This window comes from Cavenderia fasciculata, assembly GCF_000203815.1.
Source record: "Cavenderia fasciculata unplaced genomic scaffold Scf_EU5ZYIE02H8LDV-5, whole genome shotgun sequence".
In the NCBI taxonomy this organism is placed as follows: domain Eukaryota; phylum Evosea; class Eumycetozoa; order Acytosteliales; family Cavenderiaceae; genus Cavenderia; species Cavenderia fasciculata.
Genome location: NW_004457639.1, coordinates 319765 through 339568, shown reverse-complemented (window position 1 = coordinate 339568; position 19804 = coordinate 319765). Strand labels below are relative to the sequence as shown.

The 19804-nt window shown below is 33.7% G+C and overlaps 5 protein-coding genes across 5 annotated transcripts; 4 read left to right on the top strand and 1 right to left on the bottom strand.

Moving 5' to 3' along the window:
• Nucleotides 1–27: 27 nt before the first annotated feature.
• On the top strand, nucleotides 28–2361 carry mhkC (myosin heavy chain kinase; the record flags this gene model as incomplete). Its single annotated transcript, XM_004351775.1, has 3 exons — nucleotides 28–46; nucleotides 136–568; nucleotides 654–2361. 3 exons carry the CDS (start codon nucleotides 28–30, stop codon nucleotides 2359–2361), a joined length of 2160 nt encoding a protein of 719 aa, XP_004351827.1.
• A 744-nt stretch (nucleotides 2362–3105) lies between these two features.
• Nucleotides 3106–4044, top strand: rer1 (retention in endoplasmic reticulum 1 like protein; the record flags this gene model as incomplete). Its single annotated transcript, XM_004351774.1, has 3 exons — nucleotides 3106–3250; nucleotides 3566–3779; nucleotides 3843–4044. The coding sequence occupies 3 exons, from the start codon at nucleotides 3106–3108 to the stop codon at nucleotides 4042–4044; spliced, it is 561 nt and encodes a 186-aa protein (XP_004351826.1).
• Nucleotides 4045–4997: 953 nt separating this feature from the next.
• DFA_09929 (RNA recognition motif-containing protein RRM) lies at nucleotides 4998–7552 on the top strand (the record flags this gene model as incomplete). Its single annotated transcript, XM_004351773.1, has 4 exons — nucleotides 4998–5130; nucleotides 5278–6146; nucleotides 6212–6412; nucleotides 6914–7552. The coding sequence occupies 4 exons, from the start codon at nucleotides 4998–5000 to the stop codon at nucleotides 7550–7552; spliced, it is 1842 nt and encodes a 613-aa protein (XP_004351825.1).
• Nucleotides 7553–7919: 367 nt separating this feature from the next.
• Nucleotides 7920–8522, bottom strand: DFA_09928 (uncharacterized protein; the record flags this gene model as incomplete). Its single annotated transcript, XM_004351772.1, has 2 exons — nucleotides 7920–8150; nucleotides 8226–8522. 2 exons carry the CDS (start codon nucleotides 8520–8522, stop codon nucleotides 7920–7922), a joined length of 528 nt encoding a protein of 175 aa, XP_004351824.1.
• Nucleotides 8523–10189: 1667 nt separating this feature from the next.
• DFA_09927 (pleckstrin domain-containing protein) lies at nucleotides 10190–19370 on the top strand (the record flags this gene model as incomplete). The annotated part of the gene is made up of 15 exons (XM_004351771.1): nucleotides 10190–12295; nucleotides 12384–12952; nucleotides 13058–13149; nucleotides 13793–13986; nucleotides 14067–14299; nucleotides 14375–14596; nucleotides 14668–16305; nucleotides 16385–16749; nucleotides 16842–16926; nucleotides 16998–17140; nucleotides 17518–17563; nucleotides 18016–18043; nucleotides 18470–18586; nucleotides 18779–19189; nucleotides 19287–19370. The coding sequence occupies 15 exons, from the start codon at nucleotides 10190–10192 to the stop codon at nucleotides 19368–19370; spliced, it is 6333 nt and encodes a 2110-aa protein (XP_004351823.1).
• Nucleotides 19371–19804: the final 434 nt, after the last annotated feature.

Sequence of the window (19804 nt, the reverse complement as noted above, 5' to 3'; positions counted from 1 at the left end):
TAAAAATCCAACAACAACAGACAAACCATGGGTGACGCAGCAGCAGGTATGATATTGGACATTGAATGAATGAATGACATATGAATATGTCAATACACAAATATTGTATTAATACCCTTTTTTTTTATTTTTAAGCATTGGCATTATTGAATCAAAAATTTCCAGTTGCAGATGTAGTAGCAGGAATTAAATGTGAAAGAGCTATAAAATGGGAACTAACGATTGGCGATGATTTGACACCACACTGGAAACACAGTATTGTATGTGTTTCCATTGAAAAGACACCATTTGCTCAGGGTTCATGCAGAACTGCTCACAAATTACAGGATTGGTCGAAACCCGATCAAAGACTTGTCGGAAAATTTTCAACCAACAAAAAGACAACCAGAGACTCATATTTTACAGATGTCCTCATGCAAACATTCTGTGCAAAGTGGACTGAAAAGTTTAATGAAATGAAACCACCCAAACCAATCACTTTTCTTCCATCCTATGTCTATGAATTAATAGATCATCCACCTCCCTATCCAGTTTGTGGTGGTGAACCTTTTATTGATGGTGAATACAAGTATGGAGAAAAAGAAAAAGAAAAAAGAAAAAAGAAAAGAAAAGTTGGGAATGACTAATATTATTTTTTGATTTAAATTTTTTAGAAAACATAATAATAATAGTGGATATGTAAGTTCAGACGCTAGAAATACACCACAAGCATTTAGTCATTTTTCATTTGAACATTCAAATCATGAATTGTTGATTGTCGATATTCAGGGAGTCAATGATTTCTACACCGATCCACAAATCCACACCAAGAGTGCTCAAGGCTTTGGTGAGGGTAATTTGGGCGAGACTGGGTTCCACAAGTTCTTGCAGACACACAAGTGCAATGCAGTGTGTGACTTTTTGAAATTGAAACAAATCAATCAGAGCAAAAAGACATTGCTTCGTGGCACCTTGCCCGTTGTACAGTTGATGGAGTTTCACGATGCCATTGGTATCAATGCCAACGGTCAAGCTACTGGAGCGGCCAAGAGCGGCCATACGATGGAGTACTTTGCCAGCGGTCAGAGTACCGCACCCGCATCATTAGAAGATGAGGAAAAGATGTTGCAAGAACAATTGGAACGTATCCGTGCACAACAAAAGGCCAAACAGGCTGCTTTACCCAAACAACCATCCAACTCGAACCTTCACAAACTTTCACCCAAACCAGCTCCCAAACCAGCTGCTGCCTCTATATCAGTGTCTGCGTCTGCTTCATCTCCTCCATCTACCTCGCCTACCCCAACTTCTCCTAAACCTGTACCTTCTGCAGTTGCCAAGCCTGTTGCAGTTGCAGCTACACCAGTTGCCGCTACCCCCGCACCAGTCGCAGTCGCTGCTACACCTGCACCAGTTGCAGTCGCAGTCGCACCATCCCAACCAACTACTCTACCAACGCCAGTTACACCAGCTGCTGCTACCGCACCACAGGCATCCAATCAAGAGATTGTACCAGACAAGTCAGCATTTGAAAAATGGGATTTAAAGAATATTCGCAACCAAGATACCATTCGTGGTTTGCAATCAGAGTGTATTGTCGGTGACGACACACGTCTCTACACTGGTTCCAACGACGGTAACCTCGGTGTTTGGGACATTAACGAGCTCAAGCATACTACCAATATCCGTGCACATGGCAAGTCGATCAGATCGGTTTGCATGACACCAACGGGTCACCTCATTACTGGTGGTGCCGACTCTTACCTAAAGCAATGGGATCTCACCACCATGACTGCAGTCAAGGAGATTAAAGAAGCCAACGAAGTCAACACTGTCTTTGTGCTCGACAACCTCTTGTTTACCGGTTGCAACGACAAGACTGTCAAAGTGTGGGATTTGCGTTCCGACAAGTGTCTCCAAACCTTGCAAGGACATACACGTGCCATCAAGACTGTCTATGCCATGGGTAACCTCTTGTTCTCTGGTTCCAACGATCAACAAATCTTTGTGTGGTCGCTCCAAAACAACCGTATTCTCACCAACTTCCAAGGTCACGAAGGTTGGGTCAAGAGTTTGTACGCTCACAACAACACTCTCTATTCGGGCTCGCACGATGAAACCGTCAAGGTATGGGATCTCAAGACTACCAAGTGTGTAAATACTATCAAGTGCAAGGACCGTGTCGAAACATTGCACGTCACCAACCAAGGTATCTTTGCCGGTGCCGGTGATTTCCTTCAGGTCTTTAGCACCACCGATCACGAGCAATTGGCTGCTGTAAATACTAGATCTAGTATATTGTGTACTTGGAGAAGACAAAATCAACTTTTCACTGGTTCATTGGCTAGTAATCTTAAGGTTTGGAATTGGGATTTACTCTAAAGAAAGAAAGTAGAAAAAAAAGGAAAAAGAATAATAACAGAGAGAACAAAGAAAACAAAGGTTCAACTTGAAAACCAAACCAAAAAAAAAAAAAACCAAACTAAATCACATACTTGGGATTAATAATAATAATAATAATATAATATATATATTTTTTTTTTACAGACATCTTCATTCATCATTCATCATCATAGTAATATTAATAAAAAGTACCAATAGTAATAATAACAAACAGTATCATAATAGTAGTAATAGTAGTAATAATAATTACAATATATATAATATGTATATATATAATATATATAAAATATATATATATATACTTATATAATCTTAATCGACCGATTCATTAATTAATATTAATTTAATATCCCCATCCTAAAAACAAAAAAAAAAAATTAAAGAAAATAATAATTTAAATTAACTATTCTATTTCCAGAGGTCTTTTTTTTTTTTTTTAACTGTATAGCTGACTTTTTTTTGACTTGGACTATCCTTCCTAGTCTCTAAATTAAAGTTTTTATTCCTTTTTTAATTAATATATTCGAGAGAGAGTCACAATCCATGTAGAACAGTCATAATTCTCAAAGACTAGGTTTTTTTTAAATTAATTAATTTTGTTGGGTTTTTTTGAAAAAGGTGAGGTGACAAAGCGAATCGGAGAGAAAAAAAATGCTTTATTTTTTCTTTTTTTTAATCATAATATACTTTTTTATATTTATATAGAATACATAGTAGAAAAGAATGAGATCACCAACAACTATATACGAGGGTACACCGACTGCACCTGTCAATCTTGCGACATTAAAGACACAAGTGTCTCGAAAATATCAAAACTTGATCGAAAGAACCATTACATTCATTCCACAAAGATGGATTGCTGCTGGTGGTATGGTCACAAACATAACTTACAACAAACAACAACGATTATAACAACGATAGATTGAATAGAGACAATAGGAAAAAGTCGATGAGTCAGAGAGACTAGACAAACAGAGACTTGTAAATCTCAAAACAACTCAACAAAGATGTTGTATTGAAATCATGTAGACAGACAAGCAACTTCTAGTCAACTGAATATTCATCATTCTTTCGAATCAATCAATCAATCAATCAATCTATCGTCATTCCTTAACATATGAATATTATTATTAATCACAACACCCTCCCTTCCTTCCTTTATTCGATTTACCTAATTATCTAGTTTTATTTTTACTTTATATACTTAGAATCTCGATAGTGGGTGGATGGTACGTCGTTACCTATGCACTTAGCATTTATTTATTGACCCAATTTATTGCCTTTTTGTCACCAAAATGGGATCCTGATATGGACGACGGTCTCAATGTTGGATTACCAACCAAAGGTGATGAAGAACCAAAACCATTTGTTAGAAGATTACCAGAGTTTTTGTTTTGGTATGCATACATTTAAATATATATACATATTAGAGATTTATTAATTATTGTTATTTATTTTAGGCATTCAATTTTCAAGGCTTTAGTTATTAGTCTCTTTTGTACTTTCTTCCCATTCCTCAATCTTCCAGTTTTTTGGCCCATCTTGGTTATTTACTTTATCGTCCTCTTCACAGTTACAATGAGAACTCAAATTAGACATATGATTAAACACAAGTACATTCCTTTTACAGTTGGCAAAAAGGTTTACAATACTCGTGATTAAAAACAACTAAAACAAGCAACGTAAAACTATACTACTTACTATATAGTTCAATATTGAATTAATTAATAATACTACTCTTTCAGTATATACAATACAATACAATTGGACAAATAAATAATAAATAATAATAATAATAATAATAATAATAATAATTTTAAATACCCTACCCAACACTCCCACTCCATCTACATCATCATTTAATTCTGGTAAACTCTATGATAATCATTTATTCATTTATTTATTTGTTTGTCTGGTTAATTTAAATTTAAATTGCAATGAACAATGAATGAATATGATAACAATATATTCAACAACTTGGTCATCGCGTCACATGATTAAACAAGTATATACTTGCTTGACTGGTTGAATTAAAATAGCAACCAGATTGAATTGAATTGATAACAGATGCACGATTGTGGTGTCTTGTTGTAGTTTTTTTGGTTATCCTGTGTTTTGACGCTTCACCTCGAAATTGTTGTCCTGGGTTTTCAGTCGACGAGTATAAATATCAATTTCGTCAGTTCTTTTGCACTTTAAAATTTAAAATAATTTTATATTAATCTGTCAGACAGATCTCTTCTTTGCGCTCTCTAAACCAAGAAAACACCCATATCTCTATCTCTCTCTCTATCTTTCTTTTCTTTCTTTTACCATCATATCATAACAAGTTAACATTATAAATATTATTCGCAGCAAGCATCCTAATCCTATCATCCTTTAATTCATTCATCGAAAAGAGAGAACCACACACTCAATCCATCCATTCATTCATTCATTCATTCAAAATTTCACTGGTATAATCCCACTCCACTCTCTCTATTTAAGCTAGCTAACTCTTTCCTTTCTATTTTTATTTGTACTATACTATACTATACTTATATTGTAATATATAACAGCCAGACAGACAACAACAACAACTAGAAGTACTCTCTCTTCATATATATATATTTAAAATGGGATGGAAGTTTTGGAATAATATAAAGACTGAAAGGACACCATTACTGAATCAAAATAATGATTCGTTAATTGATGGACAGCAGAACCAGAACCAACAACTAGAACCCGTAATACATCAACTTCCACACGGTAAGTATTTATTTATTGATGAACAAACTTTTCTTTTGCTCGGATTGGGGGCGTTGGCTCGAAAGAAAGATATTTTCTTCCTGTCATTTGACTTGGTTTAAAATTGGTCTAGTATTTAAGTACTTACTTTTCTTTCCTCTCGTTTAGCCGTATTAGAACCTATAATTGATGTACGTGGTAATGTTGCACCTACACCAACATTGATTGAAACACCATCGACATGGAGTAATTTTGTGGTTCGACTACGAAACATTCAATCAAAGAGTCAAAGAGAGGATGGTGGATACTATGACGATGCATCATTCTCTGGTACACCACCACACGTAGGTGGTGATGGAGACGACGATAATGACGGATTCTTTAATGAAGATCGTCGTGAAAAGGTTAGATCTAAATTCAAGATGATCAAGAAACGGTTGCCATACTATGTACCAATATTCAATTGGCTACCAAAATACAATCGACAGAATTTGGTCAATGATGCAGTGGCTGGTGTTACAACTGGTATCATGTTGGTACCACAATCGATGGCATATGCATTGTTGGTTGGTATTCCATCTATCTATGGTCTCTATACTGGTTTGGTACCTATTCTATTCTATGTTATATTTGGAACATCTAGACAACTTGGTGTTGGTCCCGAGGCAGCTGTATCTCTTATCGTTGGAGATACACTCAGACAGATTAGTGAGGCCAATGACGTACCCCTAACAATTACAGAGATGGTCGAACAAGCCAATATCCTTGCATTCATAGTTGGCATTGTTTCATTAGTATTGGGTCTACTTCGATTTGGATTCCTCAGTGAAGTATTATCGCGTCCCTTGGTAAGAGGCTTCATCCTAGCTATTGCTCTCACCATCATATTCGATCAACTTGACACTCTACTAGGTCTCTCTGGTATCACTGGTAGTTCTTGGGCTAAAATCCCAGATATTTTTGATAACCTACATAAAGCTCATCCTCTATCTTGTATAATGAGTATTTGTAGTATTATCTCTTTAATTGTTATGAATGTAAGTAGAAAAGAAAAGAAAAAAAAGAAAAACAATATAATTAATTAATACTTTACATTTTTTAGACTATAAAAAAGAAAATGCCAGAAAAGAGAACAAAGATCATTCATCATATAGTATTTTTTATACCAAGTATATTGGTGGTTGTAGTTGCAGGTATTGCAATTACAAGTGGATTTAAATTATATGACCGAGGATTAAAAGTACTTGGTTATGTTGATACTAGTTTCCCTATTCCACAGCTACCACGGTTGAATCAATGGAGTGTATTTAGTGCACTCATTCAACCGGGGCTATTTATCAGTATTGTCGGGTTTGTAGAGTCGATGGCCGTCTCTAAAAACTTTGCCACCAAACACAACTACCAAGTGTCGACCAACAGAGAGTTGGTGGCGATTGGCGTGAGTAATGTGGTTGGATCGTTTTTCTTGGCCTATCCCATGTTTGCGTCGATGACTCGATCGGCCGTCAACGACAAAGCTGGCGCCAAGACACAGCTGGCCGGCTTTTTCACCTTTATCGTCATCCTCTTGACCTGTCTCTTTTTAATGCCTATCTTCCAGTACCTGCCCAAGGTGATCATGAGCTCGATTGTGTTTGTGGCGGCACTCGGCCTGATTGAAGTACACGACATTTATTTCCTGTGGAAGATTAGGGCATGGACCGACTTGTTTTTGCTCACGTTGACGGCCGTCACAACCTTTGTCTTTAACGTCGAGGTTGGCCTGATTGTCAGTATTGGCGTGTCGTGCTTTATGGTGATCAAGCAATCGAGCGCACCTCATTTCACAGTGCTCGGACGTATCACTGACAATGACACGTTCCAACAACAACACAACAAACTTTCACAGAGTCAACAGACACACCACCAACAACTTGTTGGCAAATACAAAGATATTACTATATTCACAGAGGCCAAACAAATCGATGGCATCATTATCATTCGTGTCGAAGAGAGTCTCTATTTCTCAAATATTGGCCAGGTCAAAGACATCCTCTTTAGAATCGAAAATATGGGTAGTGCATCATCACATCCTTCCGAACTCAAAGAAGAGGATGAACCACTACGAGGCGTCATTTTCGATATGCGTAGCATCCCCGTTGTCGATGCCAGTTCACTACAAACACTTCATGAAATGGTCAGTTCATATCGCAAACGTGGTGTCATTGTATGTTTTATCAAACTGCGCGACTCTCTCAAAGTAACCTTTTTAAGAGCTGGATTCTTTGATCTCATTGGTATCGAATCATTTTTCAATAATATAAACGAGGCTGTTCAACGCATTCAAAATGGATATAGAGTAAAATCTTCTTATTCATCTTATACTCATCAACCAAGTAATAATACTCAACAACAACAGGAACAACAACAACAACAACAACAACAAAATTATAATACTTTTTAAATTCAAATAATAATAATAATATTGATAGTAATAATAATAATATTGATAATAATAATAATAACAATGTATATAATTCCAATTTTTATGATGATCCAAATCCAAAGTCATAATAATAATAATAATAATTTAAATAAAATATATATGTATGAATATATCTCTAATAATAATATTATTAGAAACTAACAAATAAATAACCATTGTGTTATATAATACAAAATGAAAAGTTTGTTCCTGAATGAATTTTATTCTGAATACAGCCAGGTATTTCCATAACTTTCTTTGTTGAAGTGGATTGAAGTATATATGTTAGGAGGATGGGAGGGAAGAGAAGGAAAAGGAGGAGGATGGGGGAAAATGTACAATTGGTTTAATTGATAAGAATGGCACCATGTCCAACAGACTTATCATTGTAATAGGAATTATTATTATTGTCAGATGCTTTGTTTACTTGAATCTCAAGGTCATAGGCATAGATATTCAAAATTAAGGTTGAAAAGCATCCACAATGTTCTCTCTTTGGTTCCAATGAGAATGATATTCCAGCCTTTGCATATCTATCACTTAATCTTAATACTCTTTTATTAAATACTTTATTTATCTAAAAAAAAAGGGAAAAGAAAGGGTTTAATGTCAGTGGAAATAGGATAATCCAAGTTAATCATTTTATATTTACTCTTCGATTAGCAGTGATTAAATAAATAACAAAGAATATAATATTGAGAGATCCTAATGATCCTGTGATCAAAGCTTGCATATGATTGTTTACGACTAAAAAGATGACTAGAGGTATCAATGAGATGATGAATGTAATGAAAAAGTTGATCATTCTAAATCTAAAAAAGGTGATATGACTATTGAATCCGTGTAGGATTAGTTTGTAATCCAACGGATCGATCAATCCCTCAAGAATAGATGGGTATTCTTTTTCAAAACCTCCTAAACTCTTTTCAATCACTGTATGTTTTGCCATTATTTCTTTTGATATCGATATCGATGTAGGTATGTTTATATTATATTGTATTTATATTTGTTTTAGTTGTAGTTGATACATGTAGAGAGATATATTTATAAATAACTTTGCAGGTCGGTCAGATGATGTATAAAATGAATGTATTGTCTCAATGAACAAGGAATATAATTTGATCTAAAACCTCCGAATGTCATTTATTCCCCAAATAAAAGACAAGAAAGGTAGGTTGCATAGGCCATTGGAATGTATCAAATATCAAGTTCCGTCATCCAACATCATTGATGGCGCAATTTTCATCACAATGTCGAAACTGTCACTCACCCTAGATATTTGCGGAACTCGTCTCACTACCTTTTTTTGACACCCAGGCCGTCCCTCAATCGAAATGAAATTGTCCTATGATCTTTCTATTTTTGTTTCTTTGGGATTGACAATCCTCACCATACTACTTTCATTTTCACAATTGTGTGTGTATGTGTACAGTCTAAACTTTTATACTACTCTATGTATGGTAATAATAAGGAGAAAATACAGATAGATACAGATAGATACAGATAATATATATTCTATAATAGTGGTCAGTATTTTTTTTAAACACAATCGTGTGAAAACCGAAAGGTGTACAGAGAAGTGTTTGATATTTGCACAACGATGGCATATGCTTTGAATTTTATCGTTTTCAGAGATGACGTTCTCATTCTATCTATCTACTATGAATTTGTCTAAATTTAGAAAGTTGTCCAGCGATTGGACAAATCACGGTTTATCTCATCTTGGTCGAATCTGTGTGTCATCGTCATCTTTGTTTAGTTGGATCTCTCATTTTTATGTTCTATTTTGAGTTTTTTACGAGGTGCACACCACTTTTCAAGCTTTTTCTTCTACCCACCTTTGTCTCAGAGAACGTAACAGGTTCTGTAAAAAGTGCAACCTTGACTTTTAGTGTCCCACCGCGATAATCGTCAACAGCCCCAACCCCAGCGCCGAAATTAAAATAAAATTAAGAAAGATTTTTGGGGCTTGGCATCTATTGGGGCTCAAAGGTTGAAATCAATCAATCGTTCGTCGAGCACATTTAAATTAATTATATTTTATATTTATATTTATTCTTTCCCTCTTTCGTTGTCGTCGTGTAGATTGGGTACTTGTCTCCTCCTTATGACCTAATTGCTATCTATTTTAGACAAAAGACCTTTTAATTTAAATCACTTCATAAAATCACAACAGTTCACACGCTTGTTCTAAAAAAGCCGAGTCCAACAAAAGGTTCAATTGTTTAATTTAATATCTTTTCAATCACTTCACACGCCACGACAACAGATAAGATAGAGATAGTTCATACCATCAAGTTAGTTTAAACCTTCTTCAGCAGTTAAAAAGAAAAAGACAGGTCAAATATTTATATTCATTTATTTAATATCTACCCTGTCCTATCCTATCCTATCTATCAATCATCACCCCATTTAATGTTTATAGTTTGAAATCAATCATAATCAAACAGTTTATTTATTATTTATTTATTTATTTTATTTATTTTAAAATCTATCCATCAATCCAATAATTAATATCTATCAACCCCATTTTAAAACACGCCCACATCTTCCATCCTTCCTTCACCCACACAACAACAACAACAACATATATATATAAGGACATTTAAAAAAAATATGAGTCAACCGGCAATAGCACGTCAGTCACCAAAGACCCGACTTCGAAGATCATCATCCATTTTAAATGAATTCCCCTCCATGAGTCCGCCATCGCCTCGTGGCAGTCCATTGTTACAAAGAAAGTTGACAATGAGTGGAGGTATTAGGATACCATCACCTTTATCACATTCACAACAAGAAATGATCATGCTCAAAGAGAACAATAGTATTGCCAATGTCAACATTCACAACAACCCTCCACAACAACCAACTAAATGGGTATCGGTCAAACCCAAAGGTTTGGGAATGAAGGGTAATAAACAAATCATTTTTATTCATCATCATCAAAAGATCAAACAACAACAACAACAGATAAATAATAATAATCAACAACATACAATACTACCAATACAACCAGTTTTAGATAATTCATTTGGACCTGCTTCAACTGCACCCGTTCCAATTCATCCATTTTCAGTACAACAACAAAACTCAACAACATCATCCACTTCAACTGCAGACTCTATGGCAATATCTGATGATGACCATCTTCATCTACATCAACATCTACATCAACATCAACATCATAAAGGGTCAGTTGCCATCCCTCTACCAACACATAAAATATTATTCCCCTCTCAAAACTTTTATTCGAATCGACTTCATCATCAAGCAGCAGAGTCTGGTGCAGGAGCATCGAGAAATATGATCAACTATAATAACCAAAACTCACTCGACTCTGCATCCAGTCTTGCAACCATACTCTCTTCCAACAATTCACTAGACAGCGGTGGCCCGTTAAACACTAGTAGTGGATTTTACCCTACCTCCATGTTGAGTATTGGAACGAGTCCAAGTATGCTCAAGACCTCCTCTTCAAACGTCCCTATCACCAGCTCGAATAGTACTAGTAGCGGCTCACTCCCACCTCTCTCGGCCGCCTCGATAGCCTCTCCCAAAGCAACCAACAGCAACAACTGGCGTCCAGACGGTCAAAACACTGCTTTCAAATCTGTCCAACACCAAAACTACCAGTCTGCCTTGTCCCAGTCACTTGCTCAAACTCAGTCTATCCCAAGACCACAACAACAACAACATCAACAACAACATCAACCAATTTCCCAATCATTGTCAAGATCCCAACAACTACTGATGCGTACCAAGTCGGTGACAGGTGGTAACAACGCACTACTTGCCGGATCACTCCGTTCAAAGAGCCCTAAAAACATAGTACTTGAAAAGAGAAATGAAGAGGCATTTGCAGTTGTTTTATACAACTATGAAGCTGATGACAAGGAGGAGTTGGAGCTTACCAAAGATACATTCATCATTGTCACTGACCAATGTACCGACGGATGGTGGAGAGGACGTACACTCGATTCTGCCAAAACCGGTATCTTTCCAAAAAATTATGTAAAGATTCTTCCCAACCCACCAAACCTTGTCACTTCATCTGATGGAGGCACAGCAGACGAGTCAACTCAAAACAGTCTTGCAAAGAGTATTGCTAGATCATTCCCAAACTCTCCCCCACCAGCATGTTTGTCATCTTCGTTGACCTCTTCCTCATCGTCGCCATTCCAAAATGTGTTTATTACAGATGACCCAAATATATTTTTTGCCAAGGATTTCTCAGTCAAAGATTCATCATTCAAGGGTAAGAAATCGAAAAACACATCGATCAAGTCACACAAGAGACATGTCACACTGCTCAAGGTGTTTGTACCGCCATTCAATGAACACACTATCCTTCAATTTGGACCATCTGACACTGTCAGAGAGATATTGGATAAAATAGGTAGAAAGAAAAAGATGATGATCATGGACCTCAAGTGTCAGATCAAACCTTGGAATGCCATCGAGTCGTCTCCCCCTCTCTCCCTCGCCACACCCATTTCCATGCTTGCCGAGCCTGATAAAGGTGTCCGTCTCTTTATCCAAGGTCTCGATTATTACCCAACACCATCGATTCCCAACTCTGCAGGCAACCAAAACAACCTAACCAATCTTTTCAATCAACCAACTCTCCACCTTCAAAATTATTTCACTGTTAGTATTTGTGGAGAGAATCGTCATTGGGTTGTACTTGATAATAATTCAATTCAAATATTTAAATCTTATACTGTAAGTTTGGAAATAGAAAAAAAGAAAAAAGAAAAGAAAAAAATATTAATATTTTTTGTTTGTTTGTTTTTTATTTATTTTTCTTTAGGAATTACAACCAATTAGAATTATAGGATATAAATATTCAACTATAAAATTATTATCAAATTCAAAGAGACCTACTTTTCAATTGAAAACACCATTCCAAACATTTAAATTTGCATCGGATAGTCTGACAATTGTAGGTCAATGGATTCAAGCTATTGAAAGTAGCAAAGACTATAAAGAGAATAATCCATTCTTGAAAAAGAAACAACTTGGCAAATTGACCAAATCAATGTCTGTAGAGGATTATTTGGATTTGGAAGGTGTACCAGTTGACCGTCGTCAACATATACTGCAGTTGAGAAACAGACTAGGAAATAGATATTGTGTAGATTGTAATAGCGAAGACCCTGAATGGGGATCAATTTCACTAGGTTGTTTTCTCTGTGACGATTGTTGCAACATTCATCAAAAGATTGGCTCCAACCAAATGTCTGAGGTATACAGTGTCATCCTTGACACTTGTTGGGAACAATCTCATGTTCAACTTTTTGAATCTATCGGTAATTCAATCTCTAATCAATATTGGGAATCAAGATTAAAAGAAAAAATAATTTATCCAAAAAGTTTATTGTATGTCAAATCAAACTAAAAGAAAACAATACAAAACAAAACCAAACTAAAAAAAAGAAAACAAAGATATTAATATATTTATTTAATTCTATTCTATTTATTTAGACAAGAAAAAGAGGAATATATTATATCAAAATATAAGAGAAGAGAATATATTCCAAATGATGAATCAATCAAACCACCAATCTCAACTATTAGTTTTAAATGTTAAAACACAATTAATTAAATTAATAATTTTTTTTATGTATAGAGAAACAAAAGAAAAAACAAAAACAACAACAACAAAAAACAACAATCAAAAACAAAAAAGAGTCATAACCTAATCATATTTTATAGATTATCAATCACTCATCCCTCACCAAAATGACAATTATGTATATTTCCCTACTTGTCATCAATCATATATATATATACTCCCCCTCCTCCTCCCACATCATAATCATATATATTTATATATTTATTATTTATTTATAGTTTTATTTCCATGTTTCACATCCACGCCATTTTTAAAATAATTATATAATCTACATCGACATCATCAAAGTACCATATAAATCTCTTTGTTGAGTGTTTGATATTATATATATTATTATATATAACCCCCTCCCCACTTCCCCCCACCTAGAAATACCATAACATTCTATAGAAGAAGATCTACATCCTCTGTTGATCAAAATATTTATTATCCAGTATTTATTTCAAGAATAATATTTAATAAAAAAAAAAAGACAGATTGATCTTCACAAACCCAAAATTGACCTTTTTTCTGATGATTCATTCTGAAGTGACTTATTATTATTAAATTTACTCTTGCCAATTCATACATGTATATTATTTAAGAGAGAGAGATGAGTAGCAGTACGACGACTAGTAATAGTAGTAGAGGAAAAGAGAATGATGGTGATGAAGTAGAGATTGAAACATTTGATACATTAACATTCCTCAATGACAATTTAATCAATGAATCATCGTTATCACAATGCAATAAACTAAAACTACAATTATCAAAGGAAAGAGATTCAATTTTAAATATTGTATGTTCAAGAAAGGAGAAGAGGAGAGAAGAATAACATCATACACACATGTTAACATGATTCTTTTGTTTACTTTTTAGTTGAATACATTATCAAATGATGAATCTGTAAATTCATTTAAACAAGAATGTAATGATACACTTGTACAATTGGAATCTATGGAAGCCAAGAGAGAAGATTTATTATTGCAATTAAAGAAACATACAAATACATCATCTAGAATCACAACCTTGTGTAAATTCACTCAATTGATTAATCAAGTAACTCGTCTCAAAAAATATATTCAATTATTACTATTGATTAATATATTCTAGTATGTTACAACAAACAACCTAATCATGTATGTTTGTACTAATTATTGATCTCTTTCTTCTTCTTCTTCTCTTAGTACAAAGATTAAATTATTTATTGAAAAGAATCAATTGAATCGATCACTTTATCCATTTATCAATCTTGTTGAAATACAACATAATTTACATTGTTTGAAATCACCAGATATTAATAGTTCAACTAGTGATAGTGATCATGAACAACCATGTTATCATCTCACAAAATTAATTGATCATATGATTGGTGATCTTTCAACTCTATTGGAAGTTAAAATGAAAGAGTTTGTATCTTTTATTAACAATAATAATAATAATTATTATTATCTACTAATGTACTATATTTTATCTATAGAGAATTAAAGAAATCATTAAAAGATATAAATTGGATATCAATTATGAATTCAAATAATCAAAATCAACCACTTTTAAATGCTCTAAATAATTCATCATCATTATACAATAATGAAGATCAATCAACCATGTCAAATAACAATAATAATAATAATCCATTATCCACATCCTCATCGTCACCAATTAATACATCACAAGGTATCAGTTCACCTGGCAAGGAACAAGATGATAAGATTTTAGCAAACCTTAGACGATTCCAAAACAATTTTGCAAACCTTATCATTTTACAATTAAATGTTCAAAAATATCCATCTACTTTACCAACAACTGCTACCTCTACCACCACCACAACAACAACCAACAAATCAAATAATAATAATAACAACAACAAACAACAATCTACCCCTTCTACATCTTCATCATCATCAACTTTATCACCATGGATATTTCAATTACCATCTAGTTTATGGGCAATTGATATATTATTAGAACCAATTTTAAAAGGATTTAAATATCACTTTCAAAGTAAAAGAGTTACCAATCTTGTTACCAAACCAGAATGGCCTATTCACCATATTAAAAAGGTTCTCAAGGATCATACACCCTTTCTTCATAGTCTACAGACCTATCTAAATCAACAATCAATCACCTATATCGATGTTCAAAGATGGTTTATTGCGTCGTTGGTAGGTCGTCTAAATGAAAAGTTCAAGGGTGATCTTTTAGGTCAGCTCGCCAAACACGATCAAAACTCTAGAAAGACATTCCATCACATCATTGATGAAATATTCTCATTCCAAAAGTATCTCTCAGAGGTCTATCTATATCCATCTCCACCAGGTCTATCTTTGGTTCATTTGGGTGACTCTGATTCAGACTCTGAACAACAACAACAACAAGATGGAGTAGTTGGAAAAAAACAAGACTCTGATGATACCATTGTTCCAGTCGATGTATTGGAAGATCCAAAGATATTTGATGGATGGTTGTCTCTTGAAATATTAATTTGTCGAAATTGTTTCCAAGATTTGGTACGATCACCTGAACGTTGGCATCAATACTACAAGGACGAATTTGCAGACATTGATATTTTGAAACCATCTCAGTCGGCCTACGAGTTGATATCTCTCTTGCGTGCATTGACCGATCGATATGCACGACTCAGCGACCGATCACTTTGCTTTGAATTCTTTGGCAAGATTCAGCTCGACCTCCTCTGCAAATACCGTGACGAGCTTGAAACCATGGTACCTCGTGGCCCAGACATTTACAGCAGTTGGAGATCACTCACTAGCGATGGTATGACTGAATACGATGAAATACAACTCCGAGAGATTTGCTTTGTATTCAACTCTATCAACTATGTCGTTTGCATACTCAGAGAATGGGATGATCAACTATTGTTTATTGAAATCTATCAATACATGCAACGTAAACGTAGATCGACCAACAAAAATCTCTACCTTGGCGCCGATAGCGATGACAGTGATGATGATCCAAGTAAAAACGATCAAACCTATTCCTCCTTTTCAACCATCATCATGACCTACAAAAAACTTTCCAAAAAAATGATTTCAAGAATGGTTGATATTGTATTTATTAATTTCTCTTCAAGAATTTCAAATTATCTTAAAAGATCGTAAGTCTCAAACAACAAATATATATCTCTATCTATCAATTTAAATAGTTGCTAATCTTTTGTTTATTTTTTTTATTAGATCAAACAAATCAAATATATTTTTAAGTAATGCTGCCAAGAATTCTAGCTCCAAACCATCAACTCCAAAAGCAACTTCAACCAATTCTTCTTCCAACAAACCAGGTGGACAAGAAGGTGAACAAAATGAGGAAAACTCTTCGATTACAACGGCATTTGAAAGAAATGTAGAAAAGGAATCATCACATCTTGATATTTCACATGAAATTGTAGATGCCCTTTCAACTCTTCGTTTCCAACTTGGTGTCATTTCTCGTTGTCTTTGTTCAAACAAATTGCCATCACTTTGGAGAAAATTGTCATTGAAAATTGATAATCATATATTTAAATTATTAATTGAAAGTTCCTTTAAGTTTACTTTTAAAGGTACAAAAAAAAAAAACAATATCAATCAATCAAAATTAATTTTAAAAGAGTGGAATTTGAATTATTAATTATTATTTTATTTCTTTATCTAGATGGAATTCAATTTACAAAGGATATGAGTACATTATTTTTAATATTTTCAATGTTTACAAAAGAACCTGAAAATTATTTTAAAAAGTATGGATTTTAAATTATTTAAATATTTGGAGACTAATAATAATTATTTTTGTTTATTATTTATTTTATAGGGTACATGAAAGTTGTATTGTTTTGAAAATGACCAATTCACAATTAAATAGTTTTAGTGAAAAATTAAACAAGAAAATATTGTCTGGCACTGAAGAGGAATTACTAAAAGAAAACAAAATATTCAATATTGAGTCTGGCGATTGTATTAATCTAATAAAATTGCGTCTTCTTTGAATTCTCCATCATAGATAGACAAGACTTGTCACTGATTTGACAAACCATCGCATCATATTTGCATGTATGTATAGAACCCTTGGGAAACGCAAAAAAATAAACCACTCCCCCCCTTTACTTTGGAATCGAGGAACCAGGATTTCGTTCATTTCCTTGTTAAATTTTTATATTGTTGCTACTGTCAGATCTGAAAAAGGGATATTTTTTGTGTTTTTACACATTATTTAATTTAAAATTTCATCCGTTGAGTCAAGCCAAACTAGTTATAGATGATATCTCCCTTGGAATAAATATATATATATATATTAAATTACATAATAGTTTTAAAATTTTATAATTATAAAGATAAGAATAATAATAAGAGTAATAATAATAATTATCCAATCTCACAGCAATAATAACCAACCAACCAACATCTAAAACCCAACCACCACCACTATCCTGCTAGCACTGATACGGAAAGAATAACAACTCAACTGCAGTGGGTGTATGAATAATTGTATTTTAGCACATCGCTCATAAACGAAACACATAAAAAAGAGGGGAAGAGACACATAGTCAAGGTCAGTTGTTGGTGTCTTATTCTCATCACATCTTACTTTCATTACCGACCGTCATATCAAATAATATTGTATGTGTTTAACTGTGGACAAAACAAATAATAATAATTTAACAGTCCTCATACAAGCAGCTGCTTCATACTACTTTGGTTACATTTTTAAGAGAAGAGAAGAAGAGAGAAAGAGAGAGAGAGAGAGAGTCAATGATATAAATATATTATATTTATATTCAAACAAACAAACAAACAACAGATACAGATAAATCACTTTATTTAATTTACAGATACAACACTGTAGTATCTATCTGTGTTGTTTATTTCTCCCCCATCAACCACATAACCAATAAAGAAGAAGCTACTGCACATGTCTATCAACTTTAAATCAACAACAATAGATAGACAGCTAGATAGAGAGATCAACTAAATTAATTAATAAATACATTTCATTAACACCTTTCTTTTTTTTTCCTCCTCCTTTTCTATCTTTGCCTCACCCTCTATGTACATTACCTCTTTCTCCACATCCTTCTCTTTGTCATCCCTTTATTTGACAAACCATCAGCACAAACAACACAACAACTTTGAGAGATAGGGAATTTAAAGTTTTGATACAGAAAATAACTTGGATTTAAATCAATCATCCTTTCTGACTTGTACAATATATCAAATCATTTGTAAATACAATCGTTGTAGTAGAATAGTATTTGACAACAACAACAACATAATTTAATATAATAGACTAATAATAATAATAATAATAAGATGAGGTGGATAGTTACAGAGATTACTTATTATTCGAAATTTAAGGCAATCCATTCATGGTATTCCTTTTTATTAATACTTGCCGTTCAATTGGTATGTTTAAACATTATGATGACAATATCATCTTTCAAAACCAAAAAACAACACTAACTTTTCTCCCCTCTTCTTCTTCTTCTTCCTCCTCCTCCTCCTCCTCCTCCTCCTCCTCCTCCTCCTCCTCCTCCTCCTCCTCCTCCTCCTCCTCCTCCTCCTCCTCCTCCTCTACTATAATATTTATTTAATTAGACTGGATTTGGATTATTGGGGTTTGGATTATTTCAATTCTATCAATACGATGCATCTAAAGATTGGAGTATGCCAATCATTTGGTTTGGTGCATCGTTGGCATCACTTACATGTATATTTTCAGCCTTTTCAAACATTATCAATAGTACATTTCCCATCAAACTTTCGATTGTCTTTGTCAGTGTTGCATTCTTTGTGCTGGATGCAACCATTGGTATCATGATCTACATGAAGAATCAAACTAGTCATCGATTATCATATTGTCAATCATTGTCCTCTATACAAGATTCCACCTGTGTCTCATTGTTTGACCAGAAATTCTGTGGAAAGTTTATAGAGGACGAATGTTCCAGAGCTCAATTTGGATTTTCATATATTATAAGTGGTCAAGTTTTAATGGTATTTTCAACTGTAAGTAGAGGAGAGAAGAGAGAGAGAAAACTAAAACATAAGGACACATGAAAATTGACGTCAAAGTTTACTTATATTTATAACTATTCTTTTTTAGTTGGTTTTTATAATCTTTTCAATTTTTAATCTTATATCGATTGATACTAAAAAACGTTATTCTTTAATTCCCGAAATTAATTAATTAAATCAATTAATTACTTGTTTACAAATATTAATAATAATATAATAACTTTACAATTACAATTCCATCATGCAATAATAATAATAATAAAAACTCCCCAAACAACTTTCGATTTTTTTTTTTTTTTGGTAAATCTGGATAAATATTAATTATTTAATTTAATTGATTAGGGTTATATATATATTATATATTATATTGTTATTAGTATTACTAATTATTTTATTATTGTTTTGAATTGGAAAAAAAAAAATAATTATTATTTGTTTGATTTTTTAGTTTTTGGTTTAAATCTTTTCCAAAGCTTGAGCAATATCAGCAAGTAAATCTTGTTCATCTTCAATACCAACAGACAAACGAATCAAAGCGTCGGTGATACCCAACCTTGGCTCTTTCTTGGGGTGGAACTGAAGCGTGAGTCATGACGGATGGGAGTT